Raw genomic sequence first — 16,602 nt, forward strand, 5'->3', positions numbered from 1 at the left:
TTGATTTATTTTACTTATTTGTGTACACAGGCTTTCAATTTTAGCTATAGTCTTGCTCTAAATCCCATTGATTCTATAATGGGTCTCTTCTCTAAGGTGCAGATTGTGTAATTACAGTTCAGTTTATGGAAACATCTATTGTATGCGGCACTCTATTCTTTCAGAACATTCTCTGACCAAGATGTATGATTTGCCTATTTCTTTTTTCTTCTAGAGCCAAATACACAAGTCTATACTTGTTTTGCCTGTCACCTCTTATTCTCTATTCTCATTATATTAAAAAAATGCAGACAATCACAACTGGTACTTAGGGACCTTAGCTGCCACTTTAGGAGCCAAAGGCTGGCTTCATGGTGGCCTTGTGAAAGTTACTGATTCAGGATAGCTTGTCTTATGAGGGAAGTGTTACCAATCCCAGGGAGACACCCGACAGGCAAGGACAAGTGAGGAGCAAGCTAAGAATGGAAGAGTCTGGGACAGAGGCAAGTGACCTTGTTGCAAACACTCACCTTTAAGAGAGCAGCAGGGGTCTAAGTTAAGAGTTTAAAAGCATGTGGATCTGAATTTTGTTTCTAAAATTCTTGGATCTGAACACATCTAAACTCATTACAAAGGTATAGCGTATATAGTGACTTAGCATTTATGTGACAAATACTTGGAAGCCAGGTGTTGATGATTCTGAGAAATAATAGTGGCTAATATTTATTGGTGGTGTTTCAGTCACTAAATTGTGTCCAACTATTTGCAATCCCATGGACTGTAGCCCACCAGGCTCCTCTGTTCATGGGACTTTCCAGGCAAGAATACTGGAATGGGTTACTATTTCCTTCTCCAGGGCATTTTCCCAACCCTGGGATCAAACTTACATCTCTTGCATTTCAGGTGATCTCCTGCATTGCTGGCAGAGTGCTTACTGTATTCTGAATACTGTTCTAAAGGCTTTACATATATAGATTCAATTCCCACAACAATTATTTGAGGCAGATACTAATAACAATTTTTTCAGAGATGAACAGAGACCTGGAAATGTTACATATCCCACCCAAGTTCAAACAAAGAGAAAGTGACAGAGACAGAAATTAAATGCACCCTGCTCTCTACTGTCCTGTCTAAGAACAAGGTGGGAAATTGACCTCAGATCCAGAAAAGAGAGGTTGAAAGCAAAAATGACTGTGAGAATTACAGAATATCAGAATTTCAGGAAAGTACACTGCTATTGAAGGTGGAGGCTACTTCTTTTGTAGGGAGGGTGGTAAAGAGCTTGAATTGTGCTCAAGATAATCAATTGGAACTAAGGAAAAAGAACTGTAGGCTGCTAACTGAGACGTGGGAAATGGGCAGTAGGCTAAGGAAGCATTTGAGTATCAGATGGCTTCAGAAAATCACTCTGTCCTGTAGTGAAGAGGGTCAAGTAAGTACTGTGCCTGGAATAAAGATGACTGAATAAGACTTTATCAAATAAACACAGTTGAAAGAAAAATACTTGGGGAGACATACTATAGTCCATTCCATGTATTTGGAAGACCTATGAAATTTGTGAATGTGGGCTATTTGTTGACCTATGAATTGGCTGAGGAGCCAGAGAAGGTAGCTGAGTTAGGGCAGATGTTTACCACAAACAATTTTAGAAATACAGATTTTATAATATTCTTGTTGTAACTCATTGAATAAATATTAGCTTTATAAATCATTTCAATTATAAAAGCAATTCATTTCTATGGCTAAAATACATGTCAATGTTTAAAAACAGAACTTTCTTCTTCACATCATAGAACAGCCATGTTTGAACTTAACTTCTCATCATAAACAATGAGAAAGCTGTCCAAAATTCATGAAACATCTGCTGTCAGACATTGGGCATCAGGGAGAAGAGATCTGCAATTGTTGTGAAAAGGAAAATGCACAAGAGGTGAACATTTTGTCAGAAGGCTCTTTCTAGATCTCAAGCAAAGCTCAGTGGTCCTGGGGAATAAAGAGACAGAGACTGTACCCAGGGAGAAGAGGTGATGTGAATTTTCAGGCCACATTACAATATAGGCGGGAGTTAGAGAAATAATTTCTCAAGTCTGCATAGGAATCATTTTGAATCTCTGCCTGAATTCTAACATGTACATGTGTAGGGTATTGCTTACCATCTATAACCAAAACCAAAATCAAATCAATCAGACTTAAGAACAGAGGAGCATGAGGTCGAGGTGGTCTCCTTAATCCAACGTCACGACCCTTTACTTCGTGTGCATACCTGAGCCAGTGTTCAGATCTAGAAGCCATTGATTGGGTTTCTGGGAGGAAGGACCCTGAAAGACATGGCAAACACATATGAGTGCAATTCCTTCAATCCTTCCCCAACAGAGCCAATGGCCATTTATCTGGGTGCATGTCTGCTCTGGGGAAGATAGCCGAACACAGGGAAGCCTGGTGTGCTGCGGTTCATTGGGTCACGAGGAGACAGACACAACTTAGCGACTGAACAACAACTTGACACAGGGTCTGAGTTGACATTGACACCCAGAGATATAAAGATCATCACTGTACCCTTTCAGAGTGGGGGTCAATGGGATTCAGGTAATAAGTAGAGTACTAACTAAAGTCTGGACTCGCGGCGGCCACAGCGCAGATTCGACTTCACTCGCTCGCAGTTCGCTCCGCGCCCTCTGCAACCATGTCTGACAAACCTGATATGGCTGAGATTGAGAAGTTCGATAAGTCGAAATTGAAGAAAACGGAAACGCAAGAGAAAAATCCACTGCCTTCGAAAGAATCGATTGAACAGGAGAAGCAAGCAGGCGAGTCGTAATGAAGCGTGCGCCGCCAATATGCACTGTACATTCCACAAGCATTGCCTTCTTATTTTACTTCTTTTAGCTGTTTAACTTTGTAAGATGCAAAGAGGTTGGATCGAGTTTAAATGACTGTGCTACCCCTTTTCACATCAAAGAATGGAGAACTACTGACAACGTAGGCCGCGCCTGCCTCTCCCATCTGCCTGTGTGGCTGGCAGGGAAGGAAAAGAACTTGCATGTTGGTGAAGGAGGAAGCTGGGTGGGACGACAGTGAAATCTAGAGTAAAAAGCTGGTGCAAGGTGTTCTGCGGGCTGTAAAATGCAGTTTAATCAGAGTGCCATTTTTTTTGTTGTTCAAATGATTTTAATTATTGGAATGCACAATTTTTTTATTATGCAAATAAAAAGTTTTAAAACCTGAAAAAAAAAAAAATAAAGTCTGGCTCACAGTGGGCCTCCCACAGTTACTTCTCTAGTTCCTAAGTATATAACTGAAATTTCTATATTTTGCCATTGTAACAGCATCAGCATTAAGTCCCTCATCCCTGGGGTAGACTTCACACATAGTGTGGGAGGCATAGCTGTGATTATGCTTATTTCATGTTTAAGCAAGAGGGAGTCTACAGTCTATACTCACTTCCCAGGATCCATCTGTTTTCTGTAAGGGCAAGACTGGCAAAATAAAGGAAACATGAAAGGGACTAGGACTCCTACCTCATTTTACTTTCAATGGTAATACTCTGCCAAAATCCCTCTCTCACCCTGGGATACGATGTTGTTTTTGAGAACCACGGGCACTACATTGATATGATGACTGATGGGAAATCAGTAAAAGTGGATCATATGCAGATGCTCTTGGTAAGACATATCAGAGAGTGGGAGATAAATCCTACATAGATGCAAGAAGAGCCACTTCAGGGAAGGTTTAAAAGGTCTAGTGGTCAGGGCTGTGCTAAAATATTGCTTCTAAGTCTATTGCACCCCCTATTACAAGATAGGCTGAAAGGCTTTTTTGGGTTCTTGAGGCAGTATATTCCATGCCTAGCAACACTATCGACCCATACGCTGGGCGGCATGGAAAGCTGTTTGCTTTGGGGCTTTGAGTAGGTCCAGACTGCAGTGCAACCATCCTATTGTTTGGGCTCTCCAATCCTGCAGACCTTATGGTGTTGGAAGTGCTAATGGTAGAAGAGATTCAGCATAGAAATTATGGCAAGCTCCAGTGGGAGGGGCTATCCACTCTCTCCACATGTTCACACTCATAGGACCCTTGTAGAGACAGATGATTTGACCAAGGAAAATCAAGTGACATATTGTGGAGAAGCAAGTCTCCAGGGATCTCTCAGATTTTTCATATTAGAGCAGGGGTGCTACTTTTGTTCTGGACTATCTCTTCTTTTTTCTTTTTAGCAAAGTATAATTTAATGATTAACTTCAGTGGATTTATGTTTTATCAGATACACTAAGTAAATTATCTGACTTTACAATCCTTGTCTGTAACACAGAGAAGCTACGTTGAATTTATTAATCCCTTTCTCTTTGAAGAACTTTGCTATGAAGCAAAATAGAGCTTCAATAGACATTATACTACACATCAGTACCGCTGGACAGAAAATAAAAGTCTATACTAGAAAACAACCCCAATACATTCTTTTGTGTTTTCAGTTTTATAACATAGCATTTAGGAAAAAGTCTTTTGAATAAAAAGTTGTTATGCTGATCAGGGTCCTAAGGCAACTATCAGAAATTGATTCAGGCCTGTTAAAGTGGTAAAAACCATTTATATTTAAACAGTTTTGAGAGGTACTGATAATACGGGAGCCTGGAGAATATTGTGTCCTAAAATGAAAGAAATGAAGTGAAATGAAGTCGCTCAGTCGTGTCTGACTCTTTGCGACCCCGTGGACTGTAGCCCACCAAGCTTCTTCGACCATGGGATTCTCCAAGCTAGAATACTGGAGTGGGTTACCATTTCCTTCTCCAGGGGATCTTACTGACCCAGGGATTGAACCCGGGTGTCCCGCATTAGAGGTGGATGCTTTAACCTCTGAGCCACCAAGCAAATCACACCACACCACCAGCCAGCAGGGGAACAGAGCTGCACCACTAAGCATGAGATGTCCAGCCTGCTCACTGGTATAGCTGATGCCATGTCCTGGATGTCACCTGTGTAACTCTGGACACCCCTATTACTTAACCCATAAAAAACTAAATACTACTTCCAACATCAGTGTGTCCAAAGGAATTTGCCATTATCTCTGCACTGGGGCCTGGGAAAATGAGTGTGCAGCAATTTTAGATTCTGCAGTAGGAGACAGTTAACTCGTCTCTCCCCATAAAAAGCCAATGGAAGTAAAAGTGATAGTGAAAATTGCTCAGTCATGTCTGACTCTTTGCGGTCCATGGAATTCTCCAGGCCAGAATACTGGAGTGGCTAGCTTATCCCTTCTCCAGAGGATCTTCCCAACCCAGGGATCGAACCTAGGTCTCCCGCATTGCAGGCAGGTTCTTTACCAGCTGAGCAACCAGGGAAGCCTAAAAATACTGGAGTGGGTAGCCTATACCTTCTCCAGGGGATCTTCCTGAACCAGGAATCAAACCAGGGTCTCCTACATTACAGGCAGATTCTTTACCAACTGAGCTACCAGGGAAGCCCATAAAAAGCCAATAAATATCTGCTTTATTCCATCCTAATACAATATTAAGATCATCCTTTTCTTCATACTTCCAATTTTATAGATTATTCCTTCATAACAAAAACACGATTGCTCATGCAAACCAAGCACTTTCACCCTCTCAACAAATGGATTACCTCAATTTCTCATTAGGTGGATGCATGCAAATCCATCTTTAGAATTTGTGATGTCTACTCCTCCTCTATGGACTATCTTTTCAAGGATATTTTTGTAGCTAAAAGTCTTGACCAATAGACAATACAGATAGCCTGCCCCACTTCTTTCTTTCATGCAAAAGGTAGATTTGTTTATTGTCTAGTAAAATAAAAGTAACACATCCTTTCAAGGTAATTATCAGGCAGGCTCACCCAAATGGTGATGCTCTGGCTACTGATAATGCTGTGAGTAATGACATCATTATCTCTCCCCAGGAATCTCATGTATTCTGTCAGAACCCATGAAACTGTGGCAGGATGACTTTTTAGCTTACATATAGAATAAAATCCCATTTCCTTCACTGTTTGACAGCCTTGACATTTAAGTGTCATTTGTTGTTTATTCCTAAGTATTTTATTTTGTTGTTGACCCATAAGGTGTCTTCTAAGTTTTAGGGATCTCTGTGGTTTTTAAGAAGCACTCCTGCTCAACTAGGCCATCTTTGAGCCTTTGAGACTTTTAAACTCATGTCTTCTTGATACTAGAGATTTTTATCTCTTGGTTACATTCCTTCATTTCCCTGCCAAAAATTGTTGCAAGTAAGATTTCACACCGCATAGGTCATGAGAATGTGTTACCAAGACTCTATCATGCACAGGGAGTTTCAGTTCTCTTACACTGGGGCAGACCTTTCCTGTTCAGGTCTTGCACAAGCCCCTGAGTTTCATTTTTGTTTTGTGATTCCTGGAAAATAAAAAAGAATTCATGCAAAATAAGCATTCATGCAATCAGTGTCTCCTAGGTTTAAATTTTGTTCTGAGGATTTCAATAGAGCCTTTGCAGGATATTTGGTTCTGTTCAAAAATCCATAAGACGTTTGGTCTACACCAAAAGATCCCTGATATTTGGTCCTATCCAAAATCACTTGGCATGAACCAAATATACTCATGGACAATTTGGACAGGACCAAATTTCAAGGACCTTTTTGCTGTGAACCAAATGTCTCATGGACCAAATGTATTATGGATGTTTTGAACAGCACCAACTATCTGCTAACCAGTCCTATATTATTTAAATAAGTATTGATATAAATTGAAATATAGATGTGAAGGAATACTGAGAATAGAGTTCTCTGGCAGAAAAAAGTAGAATAAGCATTAAAAAGTTAAGCTGAAAACTTAAAACTGAAATCCCATTCTTTGTTATTTACCAAAGAGAAATAAAACATATGTCCTCATACAGATTTTACATGAATGTTCTTAGCTGCATTACCTATTAGCCCCAAATCAGAAACAAACATATAGCTGTCAGAAGGTGGACAGGTCAACAAGTAGTGGTATGTTTATACAGCAGAGTGACATCAGCCACAAAGCAAAATACTGATACATGCAACAACAGGGATACATCTCAAAAACTGAATGGAAGAATTAGATTGACACGTGCACATGCACACAAATAGTACTATTCCATTCGTGTGAATTTCTACAATAGGCAGAACTAACCTATGATTACTGAAGGCAGACCAAGAATTGCCTTTGGTTGTCGGGTAGTAATTGTAAAGGGACAAGAGGGAACTTTTTAAGGTAATGCAAATGTTTTATAACGCGATTGTGATGGTGGTCACAAGGGTATACGTGTTGGTCAAAACTCATCAGACTAGATACTTAAAAGAGATGTATTTCATTGTGCATAAATTATACCTCAGTAAAATTATTCTAAAAGAAAAAAATTATGATTATAAAAAATTAATAATTTTAAATGCCTTAATTTAAAATGTTATATATTTGGAGTTAGAAATACAGCTTGTATTGTGCAAGAGAAGATTCTAAGGTAAGGATTGCACAGAATTGTGGCACCTATGATGAAAATATGGAGGTAGGTGTCTAGAAACTGAATGTCAATGGATTGAAATATATGCTTAAGAACTCAGAATGTTTAATGATGCTTATAGCACTTTTATCGGAGAAGGCAATGGCATCCCACTCCAGTACTCTTGCCTGGAAAATCCCATGGGTGGAGGAGCCTGGTAGGTTGCAGTCCATGGGGTCGCAAAGAGTCAGACATGACTGAGCGACTTCACTTTCACTTTTCACCTTCATGCATTGGAGAAGGCAATGGCAACCCACTCCAGTGTTCTTGCCTGAAGAATCCCAGGGACGGTGGAGCCTGGTGGGCTGCTGTCTATGGGGCCGCACAGAGTTGGACAGGACTGAAGCGACTTAGCAACAGTAACAACAATAGCACTTTTATAAACGTGATTACTCCTACTCTGTAAATTTATATTTTTTCTACCAAAAATTTACATTAAAAATGTTAAGTGCTGATACTTCATAAATGGCACTGCCACATATGTTTGCTTAGGTTGTATGTTGTATAACTCCAGGGTAACATTCATGATACTGCAACATGATTTTATCACAGTTTTACCTGGCATTAAAAGTCCTTTCCAAATATCCTTAAGATAAAGACTCCCTGTTATTTTAGGGCTTTAGGTTACCTTGGAGTAAAATGCTTCTTTGGGCTTTCTTACAGTAGGGTCCTAAGTTTCCTTTCAAGAAAGCTGTCAGCTGACAACTTGACTGAGGAACAGTCTAAATGCTCTTTCAGTGTCTGATGGTTCTTTTTTGTCATTACTAAACTGAAAAAAAAGAGAGAGATTACAAGGAGAGTTGAGTGGTTGATTTACTTCATAGCCCTCCTTAGAGGAAATTTTTATGGTAAAGAAGGAGAGATGTTTCACTACACATGCTTAGCTGTAGGTTCCCTAAGCTTTTTATATTTGAGTCTCTGAGAAAGACCATAGAGTCAATGTTCCTTTTGTATCAGACATATTAGTTCTGTCTCATTTTAGCACAAAGGGATGAAGGAGATTTTTCTCACATACATGTCAGTGTAAAGCAAGCCAGAACATATTTTTGGAAATTTGATAGTTATTTATTCCATATATTTTGGAATTAATTGATATGATAATTCCCTTGTCTCAAAGAGTAATGAAAATGGTAATTATATTGTGTGTGTGTGTGTGTTTTAATAAAATGTAGGGTATAGGCAATTATGACTTGGCAAAATTTTTCTTAAAGGTCAAATAGTAAGTTATTTAAGCTTGTGGGCCATATGATCTCTGTTGCAAGTACTCAACTCTGTCACAACAGCAGGGAAGCAGCCATATACACTGTTTCAGTGAATGGAAGCACCTGGGTTCCAATGAAACTTTATTTACAAAAACAGGTGATGGGACCATGAGCCAGAGCTTACAGACAACTGAATTAAATGCTATTTAAATTCCCACAATAGTCTAAAATGTTATCACTATTTTAATGGACCATTAAATAGAAAAATAGAATGTGAAATAGAATGTAATAGAAAAATACAATGTGACTTGCTAACAAAAGTTCCTTGTCAGAAAGCTGGAACTATAATTCTGTAAGCCAAGATTTTGCATGACAGATCCTTTAGCATTTAAGATTATTATAGAAGCAAACATTCAATTTCTCTCTCTCACTATGTGCACTTTCAGTAAACTATTACACGTATTTCTTTGATAGGAATTAAGACTGTGTATATTCAGATTAAATGAGCTTGAAGTGCAAGGTGTATTTCAAGAGGACTTTGATCAAAAGCCACGTTATATTATAAAAGTAAGATGTTATCATGAGTAATTTATGGAACATGAATTTAATACTCTAGCATGTCAAATTTAGGGCATAACCCAATTGACATTGTCACAGTGTATAACCTTTCTGGGTTGGTGTTTCCTTGATAAAATATTATGAAAATATATTCTGTTCTTTATAAAATGCAAATTATTTCAAAGTACATTAAACTTGAATAAATAAATTTTTAATGAAACAGAAGGGTTGTTTATGAAATTCACTGTTCTCTGACAGACTCTAAATGGCTTCATTTCTCTGTGCTTATCTGCTTTTCCTAAGGTCTATGACTGCTAGTCTGTAAGTACTAAATTCTGGGCAATTTCTTGCATCTCTTATAGAGTTTGAAGAAGGAATTAACGAGCAATAAGCCTGTAAGTTTCTTGCTCAACTTCTCCTATTAAGACAATTCATCAGAGATCACTCACAAACAGCTGTGCTCTGCAAGTCATAAACGGTAGGTCATGTGTGGTGACTAAAGTATGACTCTCAATCAGTGTTCGTGAAGAGCTCCTCGTCAAGAGTGCTATTTTCACTATGTGAAAAGTTATTTTAAAGGACTCTATCATCACTGAATAATCCGAGCCCTACATAGCCCCTGCCATTTTAAAAATCTGACACATGGTCAGAGGCTCATTTACTCTCTCAAGTCATAGGAAGAACTGTAAACCAATTTAGGGCTCCCAGATCCCCAGGGACAGGATTTATCGGTTCCTTAAATCCTTTTCTCTTCTTCCTGAAGGCATTTGCCTTATAAATTTCATATGAAGTTCTGATAGTGTCAGCAACCAGAAGCAGAGAAGTATTTTTCATTCTCTACTGCAGTTTTCACTAATCTTAGAATTAATGTAAGTAGACACCACCTTTCTGAAAGCTTATATTAGGAGAGCTGGAGCTAGAGTGTTGGATGACAATAACAAATAACAAATAATTGGGCAAATAATACTGTAAAGCTGGTTTGGAAGGCTCAGGGTAGGGGGGAAACTCATTCACAGTCCAGACTTCGGCTATTTTCTGGTTCCAGTCAGACTGAAACACTCACAAACATGAACACTTTTCTAAATTGCATTCTGGCACATGCTTCTCCAGTTCCAGCTGGATTCAGGAAATGTGCCAGGAGGAAAAAAAAAATGTATTTTGAGTAAGACTTTCTTTCTTAGTACCCTCCCCGCCAATCCTTAAAGAGCCTCCAGGACACTGTTAATACTGTCAACAGAGAGCTGTGATTGCTTTTTCTTGGCATCTATCAAGTTTTTAGAATTACATTCTCAATCCCTTTGATAGAACCCAGAGTCAGACTGGTGTATGGAGCTAGGAGGTACGTATATAATATGAGAAGTGGATCCAGGAGTGGGGCAATGGGTGCTTCCAAATGCAGCTGACAGGCAGCATCGTCCCAACTTGATTTCACCCTGACATGTCTTCAAAGTACAGACTGTAAGGCCAGATCAGAGATAGACACCTCAAACATATACTTTCATGTGTAGTCTATGTTTTCCTTTCCCATTAAATCTGTGCATCTTATTTTTTTCTTACAACAGTCATGTGCCATCTGTAAGACCTTAGCCTTACAAATGGCTATCCACAAAGACAGGATATTAGCAATTTAAGAAACTAAAATTTAGGTAGAATTTCAGAAAATAGAGTGGCAATTTCTTGTAAAGGTAAACATAACACTCACCCTATGATCCAGCAATCCCATTCCTAGATATTTACCCAGTGCAAATGAAAACTCATTCACTAAAAAAATCCTGGTTACAAATTTTTCTAGTAGCTTTACTCATGATAGTCAAACTGAAAATAACCCAAAGGTCCATCAATTGGTGAATAAACTGTCATATAGCCACACAATGGAATAGTCCTCAGCAAAATAAAACAAAATAAAGTAAAAGAAAATGAACTACCAACACATACAGCAGCATAGGTGAATCTCAAGTGCATTATGCTAAGTGAAGCGAGCCAGGCTCAAAAGCCTACATATTGTTTGATTCCATTTATACGACATTCTGGGGAAGTCAAACAATGGTGACAGAAAGCAGATCAATGGGGATGGAAGAAGGATATTGAGAAAGAGGACTGAGGGAAATTTTGGAGGTGATGGAAATGTCTATTATGGTTGTGTGGTATTTAGATTTCTTTGTGCTTGTCAGAATCATAGAACTATATGCTAGAAAGAGTGAATTTTTATAGTATGTAAATTATATATATTTTTTCCTCTCTCTTTCTGTCTCTGTATACATATAAAAGTAGATCTCCACTGCAGTATTGAGAAACTTAATGTACATTTTCTGTGTCTCTTTGTTTCCTTTGTTTAAAATTTACCTCCTCTCTCTCACCCACCCCCAAACCAGCAAGCTTATTCTGTCATCTATTATGACAAGCTAAGCACAACATTGTTATTGACCAATGCTTAATTTAATGCTTTCTGACATCTTTTCAGTCTCCACTTATCTCTTATAACTCTTTGTCTTTCTTGACAGCCCAGCTGTTTCTGAAACCTCCTGCCCTCTGAGAACCATCAGATCTACTTTTCTGATTCTGTCATTCAAAACTCTCCAGACAAGGGGATAGAACCCAGAACAATTCCCATCATCTTTACAGTGGCTATGAGAAGGATAGCAGACATGGCCAATTTATGTAAGTCATTCAACAAATATGTACGGATATTTGCTGTGTGCCAAGCACTGCTAAGCATGGTGATCTGCACTGTGCAAGGAGGTGAATCCCTGTCTTCATGTTATTGCCTGGCATTAAAGAATCACAGAGATAATTATGATCTCTACCGGAAAGAGAGAGCAACGGTGGTGGTTAGAGCAGGGTTCAGAGCATTTCTCCTGTCAAGGCACACGATTCCATGTGATAGTATATGATGGTACATGATTAGCAGATGAGATCAACAGAGGATGGAGAAGGTTAATACCTGACTTTATTAATGGGTCATGTTAGGCTGGTAGGAAAGCACTGGTTTGAGGACTCACTGTATCTGGGACACTGGATAAGGCTGACACCTGAAAGAAAAGTCTTAGCAGTAATAGTAGTGGTGGCCTTGGTGGTGGTGATGGTCGTAATAGTTACGTAATAGTAATGGTAGTAGAAGTAATGGCAATAGTAACAGAGAAGAGTTGGGCAGGGGAAGTATTTCAAGCGCAGAAAGTAGTAAATGGTGAGTATGTGGGGCTCTCCTAAGGTGATTAACCATTATTATAATACAAATAGGATAGCACATGTGCTGTGCTGTGCTTAGTCCTTCAGTCATGTCTGACTCTTTGTGATTGCATGAACTGAAGCCCGCCAGACTCCTGTGTTCCTGGGGATTCTCCATGCAAGAATACTGGGGTGGGTTGCCATGCCCTCCTCCTGGGATCTTCCCAACCCAGGGATCAAACCCAGGTTTGATCCACATTGCAGGAGAATTCTTTACCATCTGAGCTACCAGGGAAGCCCAAGGTATACATATTAGGTAAGAATTCACCCATAATTCTTTAAAAATTAGGAGAATTAGACTAGATTGGATTTTATACTGACAGATACGTTTTTATTTCTACTCATATCAAGATATGTAGGACTACCTGGTTGTTTTGCCTATATACTTTCTGCTATTAAGGCACTAATATTTTGTAAAAAAAAAAAAAGACACACAAAGGGAGTAATTAGAAAATGGGATAAAGCAGAATATTCACATCCTAAAACAACTGAGAAAGTAAATAGGAGCGAGTTAACTAGGTAAAAAGGGCCAAGAACGGCTTTGTGGAGGAAGACAGGAGGGTGGAGGGTATGAGACTCGAATCCATCTGGCTGGGTGAAGTGGAGGGGAGGCCTGTCTAGCCATGGGGTTCTCCTGGAGCAAACCCAGAGATGCAAGGAGGAGAGATGCAAGGGAGAGAAAGCAGAAGCATATTTTGTTGAAATTATTAAGATCATTTGCTTGTCTGCTATTTCAAAATGGATGTGTCCCAAACACTATGTCCCACTCCCATTAGAATCAATATGCTGCTTACTGCCATTAGCTTGCTCCACTGGGGGAAAAAGCATTTATTCTCCCATTATGCATGCTCCTTATTATCTCACCATAAAAAGCGCTAGATGCTGTGATGAAATTAGCAAGCTTAACATCTGTAGTGATGAAAGGTACATAAGTACCAGATCAAACAGCTTTTGCACTTTTAATATCTTTTGGCTTAGACCTCCTGTGAGGAACACAAATCTGAGAGGTGTTTGATCCTGGCTTGTAGTTCCCTCTTATCCTGGAAACCTCTGTAGGTATCTTATCTGAGCCTTGGGGATGGTTCCACATCTCAGTAACCTCAGTGTTGATGATCTTTAGACCTTTTAATCTTCAGGCATCAGATTCAGGAAGTACAGGAAAGGGTTAAGCTCATATGACAATGAATCAAGAGTTTGCGGTCAAGATCTGAAACTGTTCTCGAAGAGTTAACAAAATCAACATCAGAACCTAAGCCTGAATGATGAGAAAAAGCAACTTCCTGCCTGAAGACTCCACTGCTGAGTTCACTGTGATTTTCCGAATGATAAATTTCTGATTTCTCCTAGTATATGAATGATTTCTCCTCAAAAGACAGTGACACTGGGATTCTTACCTACTATCCTGTCAGCAAACTAGCCTTACCTAGTTGGTCACCATGCAAAACTACCACACTGCATGAACATAAAAATACAAAGAATATATAAATACACGATGACAAGCCCAGTGCAGATTTAAGTCTAGTTTGGCAAAGGTCAAAATCTATAAGTTAGACTCTTGATTTATCATCCTGTAATGCTTCCCAGGGAATGTTAGTGGTAAAGAACCCGCTTGCTAATGTGAAAGACATAAGAGACACAGATTCAATCCTTGGGTCAGAAAGATCCTCTTGAAGAAGGCACAGAAACCCACTGCAGTGTTCTTGCCTGGCGAGTCCTCATGAACAGAGGAGCCTGGCGGGCTACATTCCATAGGGTTGCAAAGTGTTAGACACGACTGAAGTGACTAAGCATGCACACATGACCCTTTTCCATTCATATTTACTTCAGGCTCAGCTGTTAATGAAACTCTCATTAGTCTGGTATAAAGTTTTTTTTTTTTAATTATTTGATTCAATTCCCTCTTAAGTGCAGATTGTACTTTTTCTTTTCACAGGCTTGTGAATACTTGGTCACTAATTTAGTGTATATTTCAATTCAGTCCATTTAAGTTGATTTCACTTCAGCAAAATTGTATTGGACATCTACCAGGACCTTGGCCCTGAGGGACAACAGAGATGGCTTTTGTCGGAGGAAAATCTTTTCTTCCATCCTCTTATGTTTATGTCTTGAGTGCTTGCAAATTAAACTGACAAAAGACAGATTAGCAAGAGAAAAGACAAATGAGAATTCACAGAAAAATGTGACTCAAGGAGGTATTTAGAATTTGGGGCATGAATCTTAATAGGAGAAGAGGAGATGAAGAAGGACATTTATGGGAAAATAAATGACTTTAAGGGAAGATAAATGGGCCCTTAGGAAAATAGATGGGAGATACAGTTTTGTGACAATATCTTTTTAGGTGTGATATGGGGATTGCTCATCTCTAGTGATAAGAGTCAAATTTTTTGATAGCTCCCAAGCAGGCGATTTCTCCGCATTAAGTTTTTTGGGAGGTTCTATCTTTAGGCTGATGGGAAATTTCAGGAACTCAAAATAATTTTTGTGCTCAAATTTTTTTTCTTTGGCCACAGTGGCATAACTCTTTCATTTCCATTTAGTGGAGAAAGAAAAGCATACATAAATCACTGTGTCACAAGCAATTCACAAGTACATCATGAGAGCAGAGGAGGGAAAGCTGAATTCTGACCAAAAAAGTTTTGGGCAGTCACAGGATTCCTGGACAGACCCTAAAACATTGCGTAGGACAGAGGAAATTGGGGACATGAATCAAAAGGAGGAACAAGAAGGAAGGGAGTCTGATGACTTTCTTGGATTAAGAATTCTTTTGAAATGTGATCTCCTCTTGGTACTAATTTACATAATTTTTTCTCACTTTATTTTTCTGGTTTTCTTTCTTGTTCTTTTTGTTGTTTTGCCCTGATTTGTGCTTCATGCTTTATCAAATCCAATTTTCTTCTTCATCTTCTTTTTTGCAGTAACAAGGGGTCTAGCTCAGCAACTTTCTTGCTGTATAAACTTAAGCAACAGTCTGAAGATTGCAGATAAACTAATACCACAGTGCATCACACACAGGCCACGCTGCAGACGATGGCTAAAAATTCAACACTCTACCCACACATACATTTTCAAATGCCTATGGGTGTATGCTCAGTCGTGTCTGACTCTGTGTGACTCTTTGGACTATAAATTGCTGGGCTCCTCTGTCCATGGGATTTTCCAGGCAAGACTACTGGAATGGGTAGCCATTTCATCCTTCAAGTGATCTTCCAGACCCAGGAGTCGAACCTGCATTTCCTGCACTGCAGGTGGGTTCTTTACTGCTGAGCCATCAGGGAAGCCCATTCAAATGCCTAGTTACCTTGGTAAAATCTATGTATCTAGTAGCATTTATAGTATGATTTCATCCAGAGTCCAGTTAATTTCAATATACTTATGCATTACAAAATATGAGCTTTTATAGTCAGCCAGGTAGGATAAGAATCCAGAATTATCAAGATGATTTGATCTCAATTATCAATTACTAAAGATGGCAAGACTGACCATAAAGTACATCCTGTGCTGAGGGACTCTTTAAAGTGGCTCCTGAGGCTGGCTGTTTCTTTAGAGAATACAGGGCAGTAGCCCTGCCTTTCAGATTAGACCTTCTAAAAGTGTAAACCACAGGGTTTTCAGCCCAGGCCTCAAGATACAATCAAATCAGCACAAAGGGATTTACAGTTTGGAAAACCCCTGCAGTCTCCTTGTATTCTAATTTTTCCAGTCCATTCCCTATTAAGTTTTACTCCAATTTATAGTTGGAAAGTCTTAAAATAAATCTGATTATGGAAGAAATTCTACAAATGGCTCAGAGAGGAAATGAGTCTGTAGAACCTAGACAATACTTAGTTATTCCTTGTGTAGAATACTATAGTTGCCTGCACACAATTTTTATTTTAACTTAGGACTTCCCTGCTCCAAAGGCAGGATGCCCCCACCTGCATGGGCACGAATAGAAAGAGGAAATGCGTACAATTGGCATAGTGTTGCTTTTTGGTTACCTTAACACACCCTGGGATAGTGACGTCTGTGTACCAGCAGTGTTTGTTCAGGAACGAATTCTATAAAGTCAAACAGCTTCACAGATCAATTCAGATGCTTAATGCACAACTCTACCCTTTAATACATATTCAAGGCATTTAATGAATACAATCTGAA

At 39.1% G+C, this 16,602-nt stretch overlaps 1 protein-coding gene across 1 annotated transcript; it reads left to right on the forward strand.

Annotated features, from left to right (window-relative positions):
• Positions 1-1,527: 1,527 nt before the first annotated feature.
• Positions 1,528-3,220, forward strand: LOC133251912 (thymosin beta-4-like). Its single transcript, XM_061424874.1, has 2 exons — positions 1,528-1,587; positions 2,591-3,220. The coding sequence occupies exons 1-2, from the start codon at positions 1,528-1,530 to the stop codon at positions 2,795-2,797; spliced, it is 267 nt and encodes an 88-aa protein (XP_061280858.1). The 3' UTR covers positions 2,798-3,220.
• The last annotated feature ends 13,382 nt before the right edge of the window (positions 3,221-16,602 follow it).

This window comes from Bos javanicus, chromosome 1 (genome assembly GCF_032452875.1).
Source record: "Bos javanicus breed banteng chromosome 1, ARS-OSU_banteng_1.0, whole genome shotgun sequence".
Classification (NCBI taxonomy): Eukaryota; Metazoa; Chordata; class Mammalia; order Artiodactyla; family Bovidae; genus Bos; species Bos javanicus.

Coding starts and splice junctions, on each gene's coding strand:
- LOC133251912 (XM_061424874.1), top strand. CDS start 1,528: ATGAAATTTGTGAATGTGGGCTATTTGTTGACCTATGAATTGGCTGAG. Junction 1,588..2,590: donor TGGCTGAGGAGCCAGAGAAG/GTAGCTGAGTTA, acceptor TACTAACTAAAG/TCTGGACTCGCGGCGGCCAC.